The sequence below is a fragment of the Strigops habroptila genome, chromosome 9 (assembly GCF_004027225.2).
Source record: "Strigops habroptila isolate Jane chromosome 9, bStrHab1.2.pri, whole genome shotgun sequence".
Lineage (NCBI taxonomy): Eukaryota > Metazoa > Chordata > Aves > Psittaciformes > Psittacidae > Strigops > Strigops habroptila.
In genome coordinates, this window is record NC_044285.2 from 42,476,728 (window position 1) to 42,501,284 (window position 24,557).

At 51.5% G+C, this 24,557-nt stretch overlaps 1 protein-coding gene across 1 annotated transcript in view; it reads left to right on the forward strand.

The window, feature by feature from the left end:
• Window positions 1-24,557, forward strand: part of GPC3 (glypican 3) — a 145,091-nt gene that overhangs the window by 92,441 nt on the left and 28,093 nt on the right. The window contains exon 6 of the mRNA XM_030498225.1: window positions 4,113-4,233. Coding sequence (XP_030354085.1) covers window positions 4,113-4,233 — 121 coding nt within the window. The remainder of the gene's footprint in view (window positions 1-4,112; window positions 4,234-24,557) is intronic.

Genomic DNA, 24,557 nt, shown 5'->3' on the forward strand with positions numbered 1-24,557 from the left:
TGGAAGGGGCTGTTTCATGGGCATGTGTTGAAAGCAGCTCGAGGTGGCTCTGAGGTTTCTCCTTGTGTGCACTGTGGCTGTTGGGAGGAAGGTGACACTTCAGCTTTGCATTGCAATGGGACCTGTGAGCCCACCGGCCCTGCAGCAGCTTGGTGGCACACAGGGGAGCTTGCATGGGGACTGCCCTAGGAGCCCCCCATCCTCCAGCTCCGGGGGGGCTGCAGAGGCAGCTCTCTGCCATGTTAAGGGCTGGCTGCTTGGCCCGGGCTGCAGGGAGGGGTGCCAGCTGCCTTTTCCAGCTTTTCTGGCATTTCAGGAATGCCCATCCCTCACTGAAGCTGCATTTCAAAGCCTTTAACCCTTCGGTTGGCTGCATCCCACATGCCTGAATGGATGTCACCCAGTCCTGGGGCAGAGGGGGACACAGCCCAAGGGGAGCTGGTGTCCCCTGGTCCTGAGCACACCAGGACACCTCAGCTTGGCCGTGCAGAGGCAGCATGTCCTGGAGCACCCAAGCTGCACAGGAGCATGTCTCTGGCTATTCAGACACAGCATTTCCCCATCTGCTTCTTGCATTTCATGCTCAGAGATGTGCACTTGCAGTGCCCGCTGCCTCGCTGCTTCACGTGACTTGTGTAATGATGCAAATGGTTCATTTTGGGCTGAGTATGTACCCTGGGACCTGGCCAGTGGGAAGGTCCAAGCCGTGGCTGATGCTCCAGCATCACTGGTTTAGGGAGAGATCCCTCTGCAAATGCTTTCAGGTTTCTCTGGTGGACTTGTCCCCCTGGGGAGGGTGATCTCAGGCCCTCACCACCCTCCTGGGGAACAATTTCAGTCTGTGGACACACAGTTATGGTGTACTACTGTGTTCCTCCTCCTGTACAACACTGCACAGGCTGAGAAACCCTCTCTGGGAGTTATTGCATGGATTTCAGAAGGGGTTTTGCCCACCCAAACCCAAGCTATTGAGTTTCTTTCTATGGAGCTGTTTAGGAGAGAGATTGTATTAATTTAGGTGTGCACCAAATGGGATTGGTTCTGCTTATGCTAAACCCGTGCAAGATTTATCCTGCTAGTTTAATCTCTCAAACCACAGGAGACTTTTCAGCAAGGTACTTAAGTTCCATCAGTGTTCTAAGTTAAAGTTGCAGTTGCACCAGAACTGGTTCATTCCTTTGGCATCTGAAGTCATGCTTCTTGTGGATGTTTATGTTCAGTTACCAGATGCGTTCATCAGGTTGGCACGGTGGCATTAGGGGACGGTGACAAGCAAGCAGCGGGTTTAATGGTTCGCTGCTCCCAGCGCCTCATTTCCGTGCTGAAAGTGAAGCCCGAGCAGTTGCAGAGCCGGGCAGGCCTGTGCTTGCGGCAGCAGCATCTTCCCACGAGATGGTGCTCTGAGCATGTGGTCCCGCAGCCAGAGCTTCTCCTGGGCAGGGAGAGCGTCCAGCCGAGGCCACCAGGATCATCGGGGTCTGGAGCATCTCTCATGAGGAGAGATTGCGGGAGCTGGGCTTGGTTAGTCTGGAGAAGAGCAGGCTGAGAGGGGATCCCATCAATGCAGATCAGTATCTCAAGGGTGGGTGCCAGGAGGATGGTGCCAGCCTCTTTTCAGTGGTGCCCAGCGACAGGACGAGGAGCAGTGGCCATAAACTAAAACACAACAAGTTTCATCTCAACATGAGGAAGAACTTTCTGTTGAGGGTGGCAGAGCGCTGGCACAGGCTGCCCAGGGGGGTTGTGGAGTCTCCCTCTCTGGAGACATCCCAAACCCACCATGGACACGTTCCTGTGTGCCCTGCTCTGGGTGGCTCTGCCTTGGCAGGGGGTTGGACTGGATGATCTCCAGAGGGCCCTTCCGACCCTGGTGATTCTGTGATTCTGTGGGCATGGGCTGCTGCAGGCTCGATCCAGCCTGGCACTCTCTGGCCCCACTTCTCCCAGTCACTTCGTTGTCAGCCTACAAGAAGTCTCTAATAGCATGTGTATGTGCTTTTTGAACTGGGAGCTCTGTGCCGCAGGTATAGCTGTGCTTTGTGCTTCCCAGGGTAATGCAGCTATTCTAAATGTTGTTTCAAGTGGGTGTTTTGGACAATGTTGAGTCCTAGCAGGGAGGCCCCAGCGTGGGGAGAGGTGTGTGGTGGAGAGCAGAGCTGCTGGAGTCGGCACGCTGTGCCTGAGCGCTGGGCAGGCAGCTGCCCTGGTGCTGAGTGGCTCGTGGGGCTTGGGAGACTCAAGGTGATGTCTCTGCTTTGCAGCAATGCTCTTCCTGTACCTGGACAAGCTCTTTATGTCTGGAAACAGGAATATGTATAGGTGTGTGCCTCTCTGTTAGAGGCACAAACACTTCCTTTCTCCCGTCCTCCTTCGTCTGTCATGCCAGGTTGGACACAGGGGCTTGGAGCAACCTGCTCTAGTGGAAGGTGTCCCTGCCTGTGGCAGGGGGTTGGAACTGGATGAGCTTTAAGCTCCCTTCCAACACAAACCAGTCTGAGCTGAGTCAGTCTCATTCCTAATTCAGAGTTTAAGTGGGGCCTGTGTATCCCCCAAACCCTCAGTGTGCCCCAGCAGCCATTGTGGCTGCATGTCCTGTGCCTCTTGCTCTTCTTCCTCAGCAAGCATCCTCCCGTAGCTGGCCTCACCATCCCTCCCATCTCCCTCCCTTCCTTTAATTCCCACTTCCTCTCCAAAGCCTCTATGAAATGGAATGTCACCATCCAAGCTTGCCCAGCAGTGTAGGGATGAAGTATTAGTGGGCAGGGGAGCAGGGAGCTGTCAGACAGGGAGGCAGTCACCGGGGCTGGAAGCTGGGTACGGACATGAGGTGTCAGAGATGAATTGGTGTTATCAGGGTGATCTCCCTTTCATAGGCTGTGCTGTGGTTTGGCAGCATGTGCCTGAGCTGTCAGCTCTTGCAGACGAGGGCTTGTTTTGTGCTTTAGAGTGCCATGGCCCATCGTTGGGGCTGCAGTGAATACCATTAGCCCACAGCTGAAGATGGCACTGGTGTGCTCTGCGCCACTGCTGTGGCTGCAGCAGTCGGTGGTGGCAGCCGCTTGCTCTGCTCCTGGAGCTGAGTTGGAGGTTGGTGTGGATGTGCTTGTTTTGTGTCCTAAGCATCATGAGCCAGGATCCAGTATTCACCCAGATACCGAGTGGAGAAGCAAGTTCTTCTACAGGCAAGCATGCAGCAATCCCTCCTCTCCTCCTCACTTCCATTGCTCTGATAAACTTTGCCATTCCATCCATTTTGCAGCAGTGAATTTATGTTTCTTTCCTGGTTGCCGATGACAAAGCTGCGCACAGGCTTGGCTGCCCTGGAGAGCTGCATCGGAGCTCTCTCCTCCAGCCCCTTACCTGCTTTATGGGTGCTTTCCTGGCTTGCACAGTACCCCTGTAAATGGAGGTACCACGTTGTGCAGAGCCCAGCACCGTACCAAAGTCAAGGTATGTTCTGCCTAAGCAGTTACTTTGATCCCCAAGGCTGGATCTCATCAAAGGCTGAAATCAGGATTGTTTGACAACACCTATTTTCCATTAGCAATGTTGACAGCATTAATTATATTCTGATGCTTTAATTCTTTATTACTGAAATCACACATCAGTGCCAGCCATTGCTTTGCAAGGGGGGGGGAATGTTATGCTAATTAGCTGGAGTTAACTGGGTCATCCCACTCAGTTTTTGGCTGTGGGCACAACACTCCAGCTCTTGTACTGGAGTCTCTGGGTCTGCCAAGATTTATTTTAAACAAACACGAGCAAGCCAGAATTTCTGAGCCAGCTTTTTTAGGACTCTTGGGTGCAAGTTATGTGAAAATATTTATCCCTCTTGTATACTGTTTAACATCTTCCTTGGTTACTAATGGACTGGAAAGGACTTCATTGTCCTCAAGTGATACAAGTACATCATCTTGCTACTTTGCAAAGGCAGAGCAGGAATGTTTATGGGAATCTTCTGCCTTTTCTTTGTCATTATTAACTGTCTTGTGCTCTCTGCTTTGGAAGTGGCTGGTGCTTATCTTGGGATTTCTTTTGTTTGCACTGAACTTTAAACATCTCCTCTATATTAGCCCATGACATTGTGGTTTCCTTTGTTCTCACTCTCACAGGTACAGTCCCCAAATCACAAAGAATGGAGCAAAAGCTCAGCCTGGCAACCCTGAGGTGAAGATGAAAGGTCCCGAGCCAGTGATCAGCCAGATTATTGACAAGCTGAAACACATCAACCAGGTTTGTTGTGCCAGCAGGGATGGCTCCAGAGCAGGTGGTTTCCAAATCACTTTGGCCTTCCCCACGCTGGGTCAGACAGCCCAGGGCACTGGGGCATCTCCATCCTCAGCAGCTGGGTATGGAGTGGTGCCACCTCAGCCCTGCGCTGTACCAGGCTCCCATCAGTGGCAGGTCCTGATGCATGCACACTGGCAGGGTTTGTGTGGCATGTGCCCGTGTCTCCTCTGGTTGGAGGAGTCCCCTTTGGTATTCCTTGTACCTCGCAGGGAGGGTCACCCCTTTCTTTGCTGTATCTCCCTGGGCATCCACTCCCAGTCACTACTGGGACAAGTCATGTTGAGTGGGGATATGGCAGAGCTGCATCAGGCTCTTCCCGCTGCTTCTTTCCCACCGTCTCAGACCTGGCATCCTTGCTGGGACAAGCAGCATCTTGTCTCTCCCCATTGTGCCAGGCCAGGTTAAGCCTGTGAACAAGGCTTGCTGCTGCCAAGGGATTAGGTGGCACCTCTGTGCAGTGTTCAGCTTGCAATTGTTACCCTCCCAGAGCTCTTTGTAGGGAGCCAGCCGAGAGCTGCTGTGGGCCAGCCGAGCTGGGATCTGCCTCTGGGCTCTGCTCTTCTCCCTGTGTCATGGAGTAACTCAGAGAGGGAATGTTTTCCAGCAGGCTGCTAGCTTGGACCTCTCTGCTTTCCAGGGACACAGCACTGGCATCTCGCAGGGCAAATACTCGGGTGGTAATGCTGTCTGTTAACACAGCTGAGCTGCCCAGGCTCTCCCAAGAGAGCTCTTACTGGTGGGGACCTTGTTCAGGGCTGCTCCAGCGCAAGGCTTTGGGCAGCGATGGGTTCCCGGGGTTAAGCCCAGCTTTGCTTCCCGGCCGGGTGGGCTGCGGGCGCTGCTCGCTCCGAGTTGCTGGCTTTGCGACTTTTCTGCTAACCTCTGCTTTCCTGCTCCACAACTGCCAGGGACTGTTTTCACAGCAATTCCCAGTTTAACCCCCGTGCCCTCCGACACAGGCACGCCTCATTAGGCGCTGTCTGGGAGCGGGGTGCAGCCAGGGATTCGGGGTCCTCGGGAGCACCCCGACATGCAGGAGCCGATGTGGGCAGCGCATCCTGCTGTGCCTCCCTGTGCCAAGCTGTGCCATCTGCCAACAGCCCATAATTATTATGGGGGGGGAAAGGGGGGGGAGAAAAAGCATCATCAGCTCCCTATTAAACGGGGTAGAGGGCAGGCTTCAACCTGCAGGTGATAATGATATTTTGCCATTCACAGTGAGAAAGTCGCACCGAACAAAACATGGTTATTAGTGTACTTGAAACTGCTGACATAAAGTGGTTGTGAAATGCTGGCTGCCAGATTGGGTCAAGTTAGGTCTTTGCTGAACAGTTCAGGCTGCTGAGGAGTGGAGATCTGTGGAATGAGAGACCCTGGGTAAACACTGCCGGGCTGAACTCAGCTGTTTGCAGCAGCAGAGTGTCTTTGTCAGCTGCTGCTCAGAGGAAAACAGTGGTAAGGGGTGAATATGATCATCTCAGTCATGGTCTTTTCCAGCGCTTCCCCTCCTCGGTGTGCAGCATCGGATTAGAACGTGTTATGGGGGGGGGCAGGTGAGTTTTTTTGGTTTAAATGGCATATGTATGAGTCTGAAAAATATCAAACCCTCTTGTAAAGTTGTGTTGGAGAAAGAGCGAGAGTTGAGAATAAAATCAGGAGAAACTCATTTGTGAGAATTAGTTATGAACCCAGCTATTCCTGTGGAGGGTCTGTGGTCCGTGGTAAGTGGCTTATATACTGGGAAAGTAACTGCAGAGCTGGGATTTGGGGTGTCAGAGCTCAGCATCACACTTATTTTCTTGGCCCACCGAAGTTTTGTGCTCTCCTCCACATCTGGAACGCATCTTGAACACTGAAGAGTAGGAAATGTGGAAGGAGCAGCAGCTCTGGCTGAATTACAGTGGTGGTTTTCAGGTGTTGGCTTCAGACCTGGGAAGCAGTGGGGACTCTGGGCTGGGGAGGGGTGGGAATCTCCTCGTCCACCAAGCTCAACCCAAAGGGCTTTCAAACATCCAGAATCTTTAGGAGAAAAGAGAGTTTTTTCAAGTGTTTGTAGTGCTCAGAGCTGTAAACTGGATTCCCCATGGGATTACCAGTGAATTGTGACTCTAGGACCATATGATGACTTCCTCCCAGTGTGTGGTGTTGGAGATGCAGCTTGGGTTCCGTGGCTGTGGGTAGGCTCAGGACCCATGCTAGGTGGTGAGGTTTTTGTAGAGCTCCACAGCTTTTACTTGTAGATTTTTGCTAATGTCTGTAATTTGCCAATGATTTGGCTTCAATTTATTCCTGGCTGCTCACACTGATGAAAAGTGTGTGTTCTTTTAGCAGTACACCATGGTTTTGAGCTTGCTTGAGTCTGGCAAACACGTTCTGTGTGGAAATCCTGCTCACTTGTTAGTTCATGTCTCCTCAAACTGAACCTGGGTGAGTGTGCACATACATGACAGATTCTCACTGAGCTTCTGCAGTTTGAAATGAGAATGGTGTTTGTGCATTTGGACATGGAGACTGAAAGGAGTATAGAAAACCTAATCCAGAGAGAAAGGGAAGTAAAAATGTGCCAGATTGTATTAGTTTGGTTCAAGCACCTCTTATCAAGCTAAAGTAAATGAATGAGTAAAGGATGAGTAGTGCTGTCCCAAGTCAGTGCTTTCTGGATGGGTCCCCCTCACCTCATCAAGGCTCCAGACCTTTTTTGTTTCACCCAAACGTGTGACTGTGGCTGGTGCTATTTTTCATGCCATGCTGGAAGTAAGGATTATTGGTTTAATTTCTTCTATAACTTCTGCTAGCTGTCTACCAAGTTTGGATTGAAGTTATTTTTGCTGTCTGCCCAGAGGCATGAGCAGCCCATCCATAAATATTAGCATTGTTATCTCAGCTGGGAGGCCAAGGGTCACCTCCAGGAAAATGAGTTGGAATCGGTTCCTGACTTTTATTTCCCAGAGTAGATGGGGTCTGTTTCTAGCTAGAAGGGTTTTCACTCATCCTCCACATGAAACTGTATTGAAACTGAAAGGTTATTTGGTGTCAGGACAAGGTCTTGCTCAGGTTTTGCTGTGACTTGGTAGCATCCCTAGGCAAAAAGCAGTGTGCAAGGTGTGCAAGGTGAGCTGTCTCCTCTGGCCATTCGAATTTCTTCCCAGCACGGGGACATTTGGATGCCTGTCAGATGGGGATGAGCTTCAGGTTTTAACATATGCATGGAGATGGGAGACATGGTGGGTGCCCTCCCACGCTGGTGACCTCCTATTGATCCTCCTCCTCCAAGAAAGGCTCTGGAGAGCAGACCTGAGTGATGCTGGTGTGAGGGTGCAGCAAGGATAAAGACTGTGGGTACCAAATCAGCCAATGTGACCCCCTTGGTCCTCCCTCCTGGCCCTCTCCACCCCAAGCTGGCTGTGTGTGCTCTCTGCAGTGCTGTGGGGCTCTGGCACTATCACAGCTGATGCTTTACACCATCCTTGCCTGTTTAAGCCTGTGCCCAGTTCCAGCCCCATTTTATGCTTAGATAAATGCTGGTATTTATCACAGGGCCATCTCTAGGAGGAAGAGGGCATTTTTGGAAGAAAAGGAGGGGGGAAAACCCCACCAAAAATGAACAATAAAATCCATAAAAGGAAATTTAACTGGGGGAGATGTATCTTTACAAGATTGAAGGGCCTGGAAACATATTGTACATTTCCAGACACTCGAGTTAAGGGCTCATTTAGAATATTTGAGATCTACTGGAGTTTGACAGTTCCTTGGTTTCCACATCAAACAATCTGTAATTTATTGCCCCGTATAGGGACTGTGTTTTTATCATATTGCATATTCTCTAGCCAGAAATCTAACTACCATATAAGCTCTTGAAAAAAAGAAGCCCTTTGGGGATTGGAATCCAGGCAATATGCTTTCACAGACCCTGAGAAACCCCATTTGATTTATTTCCTTGGAAATAAGGGGAACACACAATTTCTTGGAGTATTACAGCTGTTCCCCAAGCAGGATCTCGCTGCCTTTCTTCACGTGCTTGGTGTAAAGACCCGGGTCCTGTGGTGAGCCCCGTGTGAAGGAGCCTCGTGTCGCTCTTCGTGGGGTTTACGGGGCGATGAGAACAAAACTTAGACCTTTTACAAGGCATAAACCACAGAGCTTTAGCTGCAAGGAAGCAGAAAAGAGAAAGGAGGCTCAGAGGTGCAAATGCCCAAGGACAAAATAGACTGGAAGCTTGCGAAAAAGCAAGCCCTGGTGTTTAAATAGGCGTGTTTGGAGCTGGTTTGATCAACCAATGTGTCCTGTATTTGTTTGTAGGTTTAATGGGCTGTTTCCCTGCGGCCTGGCTGCTGGGAGAGGGCATGCTGGAGGTCACCCAGAAGTTAATTTGGAAAAAGGCCAAAAGGCCACAAGTTGATGGAATCAAATCTAAACAAGATAGGGCTGGGAACAGCGCGGTGCCCTTGTGCCTCAGCCTCTCGCAGCTCCCCTGCTCTAAATAGAGCGTGGTGGAGCATCGGGGACCGGCGATGGGGGCTTAACCCCACCACGGGGGATGATGCTCGCGGTGGGATCCGGATCCCACTCGTGGCACACAGGGAAGCTGGGAATGGGCTGCCCCAGCAGTGCAGCCGGTGCTCTCTGGGCACAGGGCAGCTCCCAGGGGGGAGATGTGGGGTCCCCAGGAGCCGCTTCACCAGCCCCTGTCCCAGGCAGCTCAAAGCAGGGAAAACTATCAAGTTTATTATGGGAGACCCTGGGGAGCTGGGGAGTTTTCAGGACTATATCTCCCCTTCAGCAAGCTCCGTGACTTTGAGGGATTTGGTGGGATAGTGTTCCTCTGTGCCCTGCTAGGCTTTGTGAGCTTTATTACTCCCACTGTATTTTAACTTCCCGACCAGATGAAGCAGCATCATAATGAGAAAAATGCGCAAGCTGCCAGATTGTTAAACCAAGTGATGCACAACACTTATCACTTGAAAATGCAACGCTTCCACTGCACCAAAACAAGTTGCTTTTCGTTATTTTCCCCCTTTTAAATTCAGGGAGTTAACACTGCAATGTCTGAAGTGCTGTAGAGGTGTAATAGAATTCATCAGGTCCCCAAAAGAAATGTTAATAAATACAACAACTACTTGGAAACGCCTTTTGTGAACATTATTAAACAGTTTGTAACAATTAGAATATTAAAACCACATGCTGTTGAAAGCAACCAGACATTGCAATTATTTCTTACTAAGGCTATTAACTAAAATGACAGAAGAGTTTTATTTTAATGATAAATGCATTTTGGAATGGATCAGCTAATTCTTCTTTTACTACACCAAATAATCTATAGCTCCACCAAGTCTAGGCCTGGTATTTAAAGATTAACTCCCTCATCCTTTTGAGCCGTGCCTCAGCTCTCGGTAACACGCCAGGTAAATGCTCTCCCACCCCGTGTGCAAGTGGCAATTCCAGGGTTTTGCCAGGCCAGTTAAATCAGGGGGAATGTGACCCTCTGTACAAGAACATCATTAAATCTGAACATACCTGACTGTCAGGTTGCTTTTTAAACCCAACCTCCTCCTTCCCTCTTCAAATCATAGAATGGTTTGGGTTGGAAGGGACCTTAAAGCTCACCCAGTTCCAACCCCTGCCACGGGCAGGGACACCTTCCACTAGAGCAGGTTGCTCCAAGCCCCTGTGTCCAACCTGGCCTTGAACACTGCCAGGGATGGGGCAGCCACAGCTTCTCTGGGCACCCTGTGCCAGCGCCTCAGCACCCTCACAGGGAAGAGCTTCTGCCTTAGATCCAACCTGAACTTCCCCTGTTTCAGTTTGAACCCATCACCCCTTGTCCTATCACTACATCCCTGATGAAGAGTCCCTCCCCAGCATCCTTGTAGCCCCCTTCAGACCCTGGAAGCTGCTCTGAGGTCTCCACGCAGCTTCTCTTCTCCAGGCTGAACAGCCCCAATGCTCTCAGCCTGTCTCCATACAGGAGGTGCTCCAGCCCCTGATCATCCTCGTGGCCTCCTCTGGACTTGCTCCAACAGCTCCATGTCCTTCTTATGTTAAGGACACCAGTACTGCACACAATGGTCCAAGTGTGCCCATGCCAGCTGTCACCCGTCAGGACCATATCTGCAAACGTGCTGGCTTTGTCGGGGTTGGTGTGGGAACACGATATCTGCAGGTCACCCATAAGGAGGTTTCTTTAACAGCCAGAGATTAACTGGACCCAGTGTGTTTCCATGTGTGTTTTCAAACAGAGCTGTAATCTGGGCTAAAGTTTCTTGCCTGTTTTACCTTATGGTCTTGCATGACACTCTCCTTCCCTGTAATTCCCTGGTTCCTGTGGTCTTGTGCAGGAGAAGGGATTCAACTTTGCCCCCGTGGCTTCAGCGCCAGCAGGGATTCAGATGCCTCAGGTGTGTCCTGTAGGGACCACACTCCAAACAATGCCGTGGAAATCAGCTGGGAAAAAAAACACCTTAAGGGGGATTCATTGGCTTTTGTGTCCAAAACATGCAGCTGATGCACAGCAGTGCTTTAAAACAAACACCAGACATCCTGTACCAGCGCTGGAGTTTATCCTGTTGTGGAGGAAACAAACCTGGAGGAATCCTTGTGCAGCAAAACATGGTCTAAGAGGAGCTGTTGATACCAAGTTAACAGTTAATTACAGTTATTCTGGGCCTTGTTAATCACAGCTGCTGTGACTCAGGCTGGTCACTTCATCAGTAGATGTCTGAGGAAGGTGTCCTCCCTGATGGTGCCAGTAAAAAGCCATGCAGCAATCCCTGGCATTAGTGGGTCCCCACTGGTAGGTTTCTCATTGATGTGGGTTTTCTCTCCAAAATTTGACTTAACATCGAGTGTTTAAAGTGTGGTCCAGACTGGGAGGGGGCTGGGATTCAGGGATCTCCATCCTCCAGAGCAGGCCTGGCAGGTAACCTGTGGTCGTCTTGGCCACAGAACAAATCTGATTGCTTTTGTTCCTGAGAAGAAGCCTTGTTAACAGTAACGTTACTTATGATTCCAGGCTGGTGTAACTGTGCTTTGGGATGTGTTCTCAGGGGAAGGCAGGAAAAAGCAGCACTGGAGCCTGCTGTGGGTAGGGAGGGCTAGCTCCAGCCAGAGGTCTGCACTGCCTTCCCAGGCTTTGCTTTGGGAGCATTGCCGGGATGCCTGTGAGATTCCCACTCCATCCCTAGCTGCTCCATGTGCCGGGAAGATTGGACCTGGGCATTTCTCCAGTGCAGTTTTACCACCTCACCAAACCATTCTGTCTGCAGTGGGAACAAGGTGCACTTATGGCATTTTCTTCTTCCAGAGGCATTAATGTGTATCTAGTCCCCGACACCAGCCAGGCATGGGCAGTGGAGGAGTCCTTCTGGATCCTGGCTGCTCAGCCTGCTGTGGTTTTGTGTATCTCTTGTATTGAAGGAATGGAAAGCACTCACTGGTTTGCCCTGTGGAAAGGGCAGGGTAAGGTATCTTACTACTGTTTGCAGAGAGACGTTAGCCAGCTGGGCTAAAGAAACCTGGAGAGGGGCTTTGGACAAGGTCCTGTAGGGACAGGACAAGGGGAATGGCTTTAACCTGCCAGAGGGGAGACTGAGATGAGCTCTGAGGCAGAAGCTCTTCCCTGTGAGGGTGCTGAGGCGCTGGCACAGGGTGCCCAGAGAAGCTGTGGCTGCCCCATCCCTGGCAGTGTTCAAGGCCAGGTTGGACACAGGGGCTTGGAGCAACCTGCTCTAGTGGAAGGTGTCCCTGCCCGTGGCAGGGGTTGGAGCTGGATGAGCTTTAAGGTCCCTTCCAACACAAACCAGGCTGGGGTTCCATGCCCTACACCCCACCTAGCAGTCCTGCTCTGGGAAAGGGTGGTCCCTGTTTATAAAGCACTGGCTTGGCTTGGTGAGACGCCGAGGCTACTCCTGGTCCCTCTCCTGATGCTCTGTCCCAGCTCCATGGAGGCTGTGGCCGATGCAGACACTGCAGCTTTCATCCCAGCTGTGCTGCTCTCAGTGCAGGAGGTTTTGTCCATTTTAGGCAATGAATAATTTGTAATCTCACTCCTTGTGTTCTACCTGCTGACGAAGCAGATGGCTGTAATTAGGCAGGTTTCTGCTGGCAAGCCTGGTCCCCACTCAGTGGCACTGCTTCAGCTGCGTTGGGGCAGGTGTAAATAACCCTCATGGCTCAGGAGGATTCTCTCAGTTAATGCTGTTGCTCATTAAACTTCTTAGCGTGGTTTTGACCCATAACTGATTCCAAAGCTGACCTGTATTTTAGTGCTCTTGCTGTTGGAGCACGTGCTGCAAGAGACAGCCCTTGCAGCACATAAAGCCGAGAGCAGGCAGGGAAGGTTGGGTTGCAGCAGTGTTTATTGCCTGTGGCCTCGCTCCACTGCATTGTGAGGGAGCAATATTTAAAAGGAGAAAATGTGCTTGGCTGGCCTTTCTGAGGACACGTGTGAGAAGATGCTGCCTGGTGAAGCATGGGCAGCAGTGGAGGTGGGAGGCAGCAGGCAGAGGATGGGTGTTGGAGCCATCAAGAAGTGCTGTGATGAGCAGGAAGTTTTCCTCTTGGCAGGACCCCTCGAATGCCTCCTGCCTACGAGTGAGGAAGGAGTTTACTGACCTTTTTGTGCAGCTCCTAAATGCTGAGGGTGAGACTCTTGTAGGTACGTTTCAGGGCTTCCTCCGGGAGTGTTGGGTCTCGCTGGGGGAGGATATAAAGTCACCGGCTTCAAACCTAATTTAAACCCTGAGTAAGTTCAGCTGCTCAGCTGGTGGCTGTGGATCTGTGTGGGAGAACCACTCCAGGCAGGGCTCCTCCTGCCTCCGGCTCTGGAGACCTGAGGTTGCAGGGTCTGTTTCTGTGGGATACAGTGTGGAACAGTGATGAGTTTTACCCTAGTGTATAAGCAGTGCCCATGCTGGAGCCTGAATATTTCCTTATCCTATTTGTAGATCCCTCCTAGGTGCCAGTATTGACCCTGGAAAAGCTGTGTCTGTGAAGTTAAAGTCTCTCCTGTTTGGGTTTTAGCAAGCAGCAGCCACGCTCTGAATGCAGAGGAGAGCTGTGACCTTGCCCAGGAGCCAGCCCAGCCATCAGCCCATCATTAGGGACCACGGAGCTGGAGAGACCCTGTTCCAGGATTGCTCCTGCTCTGGTCTGTCTCAGTCGAATGCCAGTTTAAAGTGCATAAGTACTTGTGGCCGCAGAGCCTGAGGCTCAGGGCTCCCTGATGCAGCTGGGCACCCTCCCCAGCAGCACCAGCCTCATCCTGCCTGCAGATCACACCCTGGCTCTGCTCTCCACACAGGATGGAGCGGTGGCAGAGGGGCCATGGGATGCTGGAAGCCTCTGGCACCCCTCAGCTCCTATGGGGCACATGCAGGGCTCAGCTAGGCACAACCTGCCCTGGTGGGGTGGCCATGGGTCCCCACGGACTGCTCACCCTTTCCTAGCTAACAGGTTTGGGGGGTGTTTGCCTCCTCCTGCCTGATTGGAGTCTCGGCTGGTATCAATGTCTCAGTAATCAGCCTAGCACTGGGTTTGTCTTGTCTGATAAGAGCTAACTGGTTTATGAGGCAGTTGGTCAGTCCCCTGGGACAGCTCTGTGGAGCTGGGCACATTCAGCTGAAGTGCCTGTAGCTGCTTTTTGGGCTCCCAGTGCATTGGGGTGAAGTGAATGCAAAAGTAAAGGGAGAAAGAGCAGCCCTGGGAGGGCAGGGTGCAGCCAGGGTGACGGGCACTGCTGTTTGGGCAGGAACCTCTGTTCAAGACAACACCGTGCACAAAAACATGACTGGAGAAGTCCCTCTCTGCCGGGAGCTCTTAGGGAGGAAGGGAAGCGGCTGGGACAGAGATTTGCCTCTCATCTGTGTGGCAGAAGGAGAAGGAGGTAAAAGATCCTTCCTGCCCAGCTCTCAGCTTGCTCTTTGCTACTTGGAGCCAAGGCCGGGGTGTTTGTCTCGCAGGCAGGCGCCGCTGACAGCCGGCGAGCGGCCACGTGTGCCGGAGCCTGAGCCAAGAGGAAATGTCCCAGTGCCCCAACACGGGCCGGGCTGAGCCAGGAGGCTGCAGGAACCCTCTAGCTGCCGCCTTCCCTGCGCACACGGTGCTGTGGGGCTGTCGCAGGAGATGGCTCGAGGTGGTATGTGAGGGTGGTGAATCCTTGGAGCGGGTTGCCCAAAGAAGTGGTAAATGCCCCATCCCTGGCAGTGTTCAAGGCCAGGTTGGACACAGGGGCTTGGAGCAACCTGCTCTAGTGGAAGGTGTCCCTGCCCGTGGCAGGGGGTTGGAGCTGGATGAGCTTCAAGGTCCTTTCCAACCCAAACCAGTTTGTGTTTCTACGATACCTACATGTCCCCCTAGACACTCTTGACCTTCCTTCTAGGCCATCCCTGCTCAGATGCCTGAAGGATGTGATGGCGATGAGGTGGTTGATTGCTCCGCCTCTACCCATGTTGTCTTCTTGTTCCTTGTGCTCCTACTTTGCTTGTTGTCTCATGTTTTATCTTCTGGTGACGTGTGCTTTGGGCCTTCCCGAGCAGTGTTTGGATGGCAGAGCAGGGCTCTGCTCCAACATAACTAAACAAAATGTGGAAAATATGGATAATAACAGTGATGGGTCCTGGCCCATGTAGGCTCCCACACTCCTTCACTCATGTGCCAACACCCTGAGGGGTGGCTGCTTGACAAGTGGAGAAATGGGTCTAGGTTCTCCTGTCTAGTGACGCAGAGCAGTTGGAAAGGAGAGGAGAAAGCAGCTGGGGCTGCTGGTAGGTGGCTGGGAAAGTGTGGGGAGGAGGAGCAGGGATACAATGCCAGTGAAGAAATGGGGTGGAAAGGGGTCAAGGCAGACAGGCCTTGCAGGTAGCAAGGAAGGGAGCATCTTTGCAATGCTTTTTCTGCCCTCAACAGGCATGGATGGTTATGTGCCTGGTGGGGACAGCTCTCCTGGTGACTTTCTTGGTTTAGTGGTTTAATTAACGATGGGTTTAACTGGTTTTTGGCATTCGAGGGGTGTCTGTGTTTGATGGAGGTGGATGGTGGTGTGTATGAAATGATGCTGAAGGACTGGTGGTAGTTTGGTCTCAGAAATGCAAAGGAGGAGAAGGAGCTGTAGCAGCTCAGAAAGAGAAAAGCAGCATTTCTGCAGCGTCAGCATGGATGTGGGGCTCAGGGGACAGATGCAGATGGGGACTGCCCAGGTCCCCAGCCCTGCTTGGCACCCACCCCGGCCTGTTCCTTCCTACCACCGCACAAAAACAAGCCAGAAATAGCCGCGGGGTGGGAGGGGAAGGAACTGGCTCTAAGGTGAATGAGCGATCGTAAAGCCTGAGTAATCTCTTTTTCGCATGTGCCCTGTGATGAATGAGCATTTGTTCGGGTCGGGGAAGTGACACTCCCCTGCCTGGGGACAGCAACAGGAGCCGTCCCTCTGCCTGCGCCGTGCCAGCGAGGGCTTAACCTCTGTGTCCACATGCACATCCTGTCCCGGGCATCGGCCTCCTGTCGCCAAAGCGGAGCGATTCATAACGGCCTGGCAGCCCCTTCTGCTGCTGCGGGAGATTTACTGTCCCGGGCAGGCTCATTTTAATTACTGCCAGCACTGAGGGGTCTTTATCTGTCTTCCTTTACCCACTGGGATGGTGTCAGTTTTGATAGCTAATCTGGAATTAAGCTGATGATCCCTAAAGTAGGGCCACCCCTTGGCCAATAATTCACTGCTGTCACCAGCTTCTTTGTGCTATCAGGAGAGTGACCAGGAAAATTGATTTACTGGCAGCTGAGAGCATCTCCTCTGGAGCTTGTGAAGGCAGTAAAGGGGGTCCTGCTACGCTGGTAGAGCCTGAGTGATGCACAGTAGGGATTTTTCCTGCTCCAGGAGATGGTGTTTTGAGTGCCAAGAGTAAAGAATAAAATGTCTTCGTGGCTGAAGAGCCACAATGTAAAACTCAAGAGATATGACCTGGACAGGCTGGAGACATGGACCCGTGTGAACCTTATGGAGTTCAACCAGGCCAAGGGCAAGGTCCTGCCCCTGGGTCAGGGCAATCCCAAGCACAAACACAGGCTGGGGGAGAATGGATGGAGCAGCCTGAGGAGAAGGATTTGGGGGTGTTGGCTGGAGCAGCTCTGCTCTGGAGCCAGGCTGAGAGAGCTGGGCTGGGGCAGCCTGGAGAAGAGAAGGCTCCTGAAGGGGAGACCTTAGAGCAGCTCCAGTGCCTAAAGGGGCTCCAGGAAACCTGGAGAGGGGCTTTGGACAAGGGCCTGTAGGGACAGGCCAAGGGGAACGGCTTTAACCTGCCAGAGGGGAGACTGAGATGAGCTCTGAGGCAGAAGCTCTTCCCTGTGAGGGTGCTGAGGCGCTGGCACAGGGTGCCCAGAGAAGCTGTGGCTGCCCCATCCCTGGCAGTGTTCAAGGCCAGGTTGGACACAGGGGCTTGGAGCAACCTGCTCTAGTGGAAGGTGTCCCTGCCCGTGGCAGGGGTTGGAACTGGATGAGCTTTAAGGTCCCTTCCAACGCAAACCAGGCTGGGGTTTTATGTTTCACCCCTTTGGGCACCCTTTGCTGTGGGCTGTTGTGGAGCCCCAGAGCAGGAGTGACCCCAGAGTGCTGCGTGGGGAGTGCATCCTTTGGCCATTCCTTGCCCATAGAAGGCAGAAGGTACTTGGTCTGATGAGTACAGCTTCAGCAGTCCAAAACCTGTGATGTCTCAAGCCTGTAGCACAGGGACGTGCAGGATTTGCCTTTAGAGCAGCTGATAAAACAGCTGACATGCCCAACTCATTGTTTTTCCAAGCACTGAAATGACTTTTCCAGCTCCAAAGCCTGCTCCTACTTTATTAACATCTGATTAGCGATCACTCCTTGTTATGCTGAGCTTGAAACCAGAGTACAATTAGGAACAGGTTTCTTCTCTGCCATGTCTTGTGCTGCTAAGGTGCATCCAAGTGGAAGGGCTGTAACGAAACCACAATCTGGGAGCCCTTGTGCCAAACTGGGCTCTTCTCTCTGTGGGCTAATGTAGCGGTCAGAAGGGCAGTGAGGAAGGACACACATGTGTGTGCAGAGAGAAGTACAGATCCTGGTATTTACAGATCCTTTTAGAAGTTTTAAATATCCTTATTTTCAGATGGAGTTTGACGCTCGGTGCCAGGAACATTGAGTTTTTCTGTAATAGGCGTTGTAATTGTGGCTGCTCGGGAGGGGGAAAGTTCTCTAGAGCTTGGAAAGAAGTGCATGGTAATGGTGCTGTTGATGTTGCAGAGTTTCTGCCAGTGCATGGTCCTGTAACCAAGGCCCTTGTCCAGAGCAGCATAAACCAAACAGAGCTGGCTGATAGGTAAGCAGAGTGGATGGCACCAGTGAATCCCGTCAGGAGGGTTGCTTAAATAATGAAGTATTTGCTAATAAAAGAGAACTTTTTCCATGCAGTTTCCAGGGCTCATAAGCAGAGGAAGTGGAGAGAATTGATTCTGCTGTTGCCTGCTTGAGTGTGATCAGGCTACAAAATTCAAAACACATGAGCTTTCACTAAGTCCCCAACTTCAGCCTTTGCCAGTGGGTTCCTTTCCCTCGTTCTTGCCTGTGATCAGATAATGACCTTAGTGAGCAAACCAACCCCAGCTGTATTTCATAATGGGAATATACTTCTGTACAGTGTAATGAGCTGTTAACAGGCAACAGCATCGTGTGAAAATCTGCACGTCTCCCATGATACTGCCCTCATTTACAAGCCACCCATAAATTACTCAGTGTTGCAGATTTCAAGGTCAGGATTGCCCATAAGATCTAGGGTTTTTCTCCCCCAAACCCAATGTTTTCAGCAGGATGGAGTTTAAAATAGAAAAACCTGAGCTGTCAGGAGTCAGTGGTGTCTGTGTCAGGTACCTGAAAGCATGTGGCTGGAGCAGGCGGCTTGTGTGAATCAAGGGAAATAACACCTTTGCTCCTCTCAAAGTCCTTCTTGCCAAGGCTCCTGAAGAAAGGCATCCTGAGTGTTGTGGACAGTCATTTTGGTGAGTTTGGTTGAGTTTTGAGAGGTTTCTAGCAGAGCCAGGGACTGGTTTTCACTGCCGGGTGGAGTTCCCAGGGTGCCCTTCAAGGTGCCAAACAGCACATGGACACACGGCTGCGGATCCGGAGCAGTTTCTGCACTAAGGCACTTTTTCTGCTGCATGGGAATAGTTGATTATTAAGCATATACTACAATTGTGACTATTATTTTAGCTTTGAGTTCAATCTCCATCCTCTCCAGCTTTTTAGGTTTGATCGTATTCCAGAGGCTTACTGAAAACATGCAAAGAATTTCAGCAAAACTCTATGGAACACTTCTTGTTAAATTCTTTCAGTCATGCAAGCTAAATTAAATGACAGCTCTGTCCACCAGAAGATTACAAATATCACTCAGACTTCTCCCCTAAACTCAGGCAGGAATTAAATGTTTTTCTAGAAGTCTTCTATTCCCCTTAATAATCTGTTTGGCTGTTCTCTTTGCTTCACATAGCTTGTAACTATGTTGAAAAGGAGGATTTCTGCCCTAAAAAAGCACGGTGCTTGTAGCTCACTGTGGATATTATATCTGAATTTGTGGGCTCAGGTTTGGGTATTGCTCACATTGATACCTGCAATACCACGGGTGTAGTCTCCAGAATGAGAAAACAGCTCTTAAACTACAGTCCAAGAAACACAACGTTGGTTTCTTTTCAGAGGCAGGAGATTAACGATGAAAAGTATGTTGCAGCTCTCACTGTTTATGTTAAAATTGGGAAAACAAGGCCAGGTGGCTGGTGGGATGGTGAGCTCGGAGTAAAGTGGTTGTAAAGAATGAGGAGTTATAAAGATTTCAACATACAGTGGCCCGTCCAAATCCAGCTGAGTCATTCCCCTACGTTGCTGCATCTGTTTTTGTCTGGTCACTGTATGGTTATGAGTAATGGTGTAAATCATGCTGGGATGCCCCGGGGGGCTTCCCTTACAGAAAGGCTCCGTGCACTGTTCCCATCTGCCTTGAGTTTGAAGCTGTAGGGAGACCACAGGACAAGCCAAGCAACACAGATGTGTATGGACACCAGCCAGGGCTGCCTGGGGTCCCTCGGACCGGTGCCCTGATGGCTGATGTGGCAGCAGAGGTACCGTGGCACTGCCCACCCTACCCGGGTGGAAGTAAGAGCTATAAGGGAGGCCTCAGAGCAGCTTCCAGTGCTTAAAGGGGCTACAAGAAACCTGGAGAGGGGCTTTGGACAAGGGCCTGTAGGGACAGGACAAGGGGAATGGCTTTAACCTGCCAGAGGGGAGATTGAGATGAGCTCTGAGGCAGAAGCTCTTCCCTGTGAGGGTGCTGAGGCGCTGGCACAGGGTGCCCAGAGAAGCTGTGGCTGCCCCATCCCTGGCAGTGTTCAAGGCCAGGTTGGACACAGGGGCTTGGAGCAACCTCCTCTAGTGGAAGGTGTCCCTGCCCGTGGCAGGGGGTGGAACTAGATGAGCTTTAAGGTCGTCTTTAAGGTGAAGAGGAGAAGCCGAGCAGTCAGGCTGCTCCTGTGCTCCCCTGCCTGGCAGAGCAGCACGGACAGAGACTCTGGCATTGAACTGGGGCCTTTGGCTTTTGTGGCTGGAGCCAAACCCTTCATGTGCCTGAAGGCAACCCTCCGCCCCGGGTGTGGAGACAGTGACTGTGAGACTGCAGAGACAGCACACGGCAGCTTTTATTGAAGAGAAATGATATCATTTCTATAAGAAACATTTATTCAGAGCAGCTTCCCCTATGTGAAGGGGTCTTCAAGCGTTCCAGAGAGGGACTCTTCATCAGGGACTGTAGCAACAGGATACAGGGAGATGGGTTTAAACTGAAACAGGGGAAGTTCACTCGAGATACAAGGAAGAAGTTTTTCCCTCTGAGGGTGGTGAGGCGCTGGCACAGGTTGCCCAGAGAAGTGGTAAACGCTGCATCCTTGGCAGTGTTCAAGGCCAGGTGGGACAGAGCCTTGGGAGACGTGGTCTAGTGTGAAGTGTCCCTGCCCATGGCAGAGAGCTTGGAACTAGACGTTCTTTAGATCCTTTCCAACCCTAACTATCCTATAACTAAAATATAACTATAACTATCCTATAATCCTATGATTCTAAGAGAAACTTATTTGAAAGAACAACAAACAACACAGCTACTTACTCCTGTAATAACCTATAACCTATTGAAACACCTACAACAACACAGTAACTTACTCCTAAACTAACCTACAACCTATTGAAACTCCTACAACAGTTACTTACTCCTAAACTAACCTACAACCTATTGAAATGCCTACAACAACAGTTACTTACTCCTATACTAACCTATAACCTATCTCTACTCTATGGCTCTTCCTTTCTACCTACACCTACGTTTTGGTGCAGAGGGACCACCAATGTCTATTGGGGTGGCTGCAGCAGCCCCCCGCCTGGTGCGTGTGGAGCGGGTGGCTGCAGAGGGCTGGGTGTTGTTCTGCTCCTCTGCAGCTCCTGCACCAGGCTCAGCACCACGTTGGTGTCTTCTCTTCCTGGTGACCTCCACGCCGGTGCCCGGGGGGGCTGCAGTGGCCGCTCCTGACTGTTCCGCAGCACTTTTTGCCATCATCGTGATCTTGTGCAGCCTGGGATAATCCCGCTGGAAATAGGGGTGGTGGTAGAACAGCAGCTACAAAATGCAAATCAGAGGAGTTAGTTGCTGTTGGTGCAAGGAGGAGAGAGACAGAGATCTGGTAACTCGGCATCTGCATCTGCAGAGACAAACACGGGTCTTCAAAAGGACTTTCTGGGGCATTTTAAACCTCAGGTTTTGGCTGAATGAAATGTTAGGATAGAGTTTTGGTCAGTCATGACCACCCTTGTGTTTTCAGCAGTTGGGAGCAGAGATGTGTAGGGTCTTCAAAAGCCTGAACTCCAATGGAGAAACCCAAATACGTCTCGTTTTAGAACACCCGAGTGTGGAATGGGCCTGTTGGGAATGATGCTGGTGCAGACGTGTGTCTTGTCAGCATTCAGCAGGTGCCACAAGAAGATTGAGGGTTCTTTTGTGTGTGGAGGAACCAACGTACCTTTCCCAGAGCAGGCCCTGCTGCTACTAATGCCTGCAGCTCCTTGATGGGGAGGGATACGACCGTATCCTCCTCCATCAGGCAGAAGCCGTGGAGATGGAGTTGGAGGAGGAATTCGGTCATGTTCTTGGCTTTCAGGATCTTATGTGCTCCCCTCCTGCTAAGCACTTCCTGTTGGAAGAGATCCTCTGCAACAACAATGCAGGTTCCCTTGTTGCCCCACCGGATGGAATTGAAGTGGAAGCAGCAGACAAGCTTCCATAGCGCAAACGGGAAGGAGGAGGGTGCAGACGGGCTGCATTTGGCAGAGGTCTCTGAAACACAGAATTGCATGATCAGGGCTCAGGATTCATCAGGGAAACCTTGAAGGGTGTTTTGTTTTGCGGGAGGTGCGGTGGTAGCACCCCAAGGGGCTCCCGTGTCACCTCCTTGGCGCTTGCCCGAAGCTGAGGATGTCTCTGCTGAGGACATCTCTGTCGCTGCTTTGTTTCTGTGCTTGGCTGCACGGTCCCGCTGTGGTCCCGAGCAGCCGGTCTGGGCTCTGCCGCTCAGCAGACTGAAGGGCACCAGCGGCCCCTCAAGTTCTCCAGCGTCACCGTGACACCGGTGTTCCATGGCGATTCCATGCGCAGCAAGAGGAAGGGGAAGGCAGCAGAAGTTGCTAGAAAGCCCCGTTGTCCTCTCCTGGAGGGAGCTGTTTAGAGCCGAGAAGTGACCCTGAGTGTATTTGCCTTTGGCCTGTGCTGCTGGGGCCGTGCTGCCTCCCGTTGCCCCTGGGAGCTGGTGCCCAGGGTGGGATGGGGAAGGCTGCAGCGTTGGGCACCAGAGTGCCCAGAGCTGAAGTTTCTGCCTTGAGCACGTTCCCCCTGTGCAGAAATGCCCCAACCCTCCTGTGTGGAGTAACCCCGCTCTGATTCCAGCAGCGCTGCTGCTGTCGTGGCTGTGCATGTCCTGGGTGATGCTCTCAGCTTTCAGCAGGGCTCTGTGCTGCTCTGTAGGATGAAGCACAAGTGAAACACCACCTGCACTGCTTCTGCATATGAAATAAAGTGGTGCTGTGCCTTTTTTGGGATGGGTTCCTCTGCTTTTCTTTGAGACAGAACCATTAGGCCCCAAACCAGGACACTCAATGATGTATTCTCAGCCTTTTGACAAGCTGTCACCCCAGTCTTGAGTTGAAGGAACACAGCTGCAGGATCAGTGGCTTGCCATTTGTGGATAGTGAAATTGTAAGGAAGCAGTTGTGTCAGCTGCAAGTTCAAAAGTCCATGAGGCCTGACCTTAGAGCAGCTCCAGAGCCTAAAGGGGCTCCAGGAAACCCGGAGAGGGGCTGTGGGCAAGGGCCTGTAGGGACAAGACAAGGGGAATGGCTTTAACCTGCCAGAGGGGAGACTGAGATGAGCTCTGAGGCAGAAGCTCTTCCCTGTGAGGGTGCTGAGGCGCTGGCACAGGGTGCCCCGAGAAGCTGTGGCTGCCCCATCCCTGGCAGTGTTCAAGGCCAGGTTGGACACAGGGGCTTGGAGCAACCTGCTCTAGTGGAAGGTGTCCCTGCCCGTGGCAGGGGTTGGAGCTGGATCAGCTTTAAGGTCCCTTCCAACCCAAACCAGGCTGGGATTCTGTGATTTTATGAAAACATAAAATGGCAAATCTGAGCCATTGGAGCTTGTAGTCAGGAGCAAAGGAAGTTTCTTGCCATAGTGGTTGTGGAGATGGGAGCTGAATGCCCTGCAGACACCTCAGAGATGTGTGCGTGCACTCGGGCTCCCACAATTAGTGCTCTAGATTACATCGGGTACATTACAGTGTATTTTTGCCATTATGGTTTAGCAAAGAGTAGAAGATACAACTGTAAACTCTTACAGCTGGATGAACTGTGATTAAGTTAAAGCTATCTCTCTGTTACATACTACTTTAGTGATCACCAGACTATGTATTTTCCTGCCTCCTACCATAGGCTTTAAACCACAGGACATGAATAAACGGTAATGTTAGGGTACAGTCAACTCTGCTTGCTATTTAAGGATGGGGAATCTCTGTTCAGTCCACCGAACATCATTCCACAAAGCGTGCAGACCATTGGGGAGGTTGTATAACGGTTGATGAGCAGGACTGTGGCTGCCACTCCAGCCAAAGTTGAGGCATCCAACAGCATTCCTGGGTTTGGAAGCACCACTGGAGCAGGGTGGGATTTGCACCCCACACCACGTCTCCTGCTAACGGTGCCAATAGGTTTTGTGTCACCAGCTTCAGTTCTCCCAGAGCCAACTGTGAACCTCCCTGTGGTTATCAGCAGCCAGGGAGCGTGTGGCCGAGGATGGAGCCTTGTCCTGGAAAAGGAAGGAGCAGCGTGGCACAGGGATGTCACGTTCACTCCATCCCAAGTCAGGGCCCATGCGGCATTTCTCAGACAGTTCCTGTTTTAGTGTTTCTACGAAGGGGGAGAAATGAAGCTGCTAATTTATGGCATGCCGAGAAAAAAGTAGTAACACAAGAAATGCTCAGTAACTTTAATGTTGGAGAGCACACAATTGAAAAATCCTGATTTTCCCCCCACCACCCGCTGAGTTTATTAAAGCTGAAAATATCCCAAAGCTTAATTCTCTCTGCCAGAAAGTTATTCTGCTGCTTTGGGTATGGAATGAAAGTTGTGCTGCTGAGCTGCGCAGTGGGGTCCCGGCTGGCTTGCTCCAAGCCTGGGATACAGAGGAGAGAGCATCCTGCTGCTGACTGGCTGCCGTCCCCTTCCACCATGACAGGCTTGGTTTGAGAGCAGTGGTGCAATGGGTGTGAATTGGTGCTGTGTGTGGGAGACCCTTAATTCCACCTCAAGCTGATATATTCTGTGCTGAGGACTGCTGTTAGCTGTGGGCTTTGTTTGGAGGAGAGAAATACAAGTGGTGGTGTAAAGGCTCGAGCAGTCACCTCTGTGGTTCCTGTGTGAGGCTTTTCCCGTGCTACCCCCAGCTGCGTTTTGCCTTTTTGTTGGTTTGTGGAAGTTCCATATTCTGGTATTAGCCTGTAAATATCAAAATTAAGTTAAAATCCTGAAAAGTGAGCTTAACCAGTGTGAGCCAAAACTATGGAAACACATAGAATCATAGAATGGTTTGTGTTGGAAGGGACCTTAAAGCTCATCCAGGCCCAACCCCTGCCACGGGCAGGGACACCTTCCACTAGAGCAGGTTGCTCCAAGCCCCTGTGTCCAACCT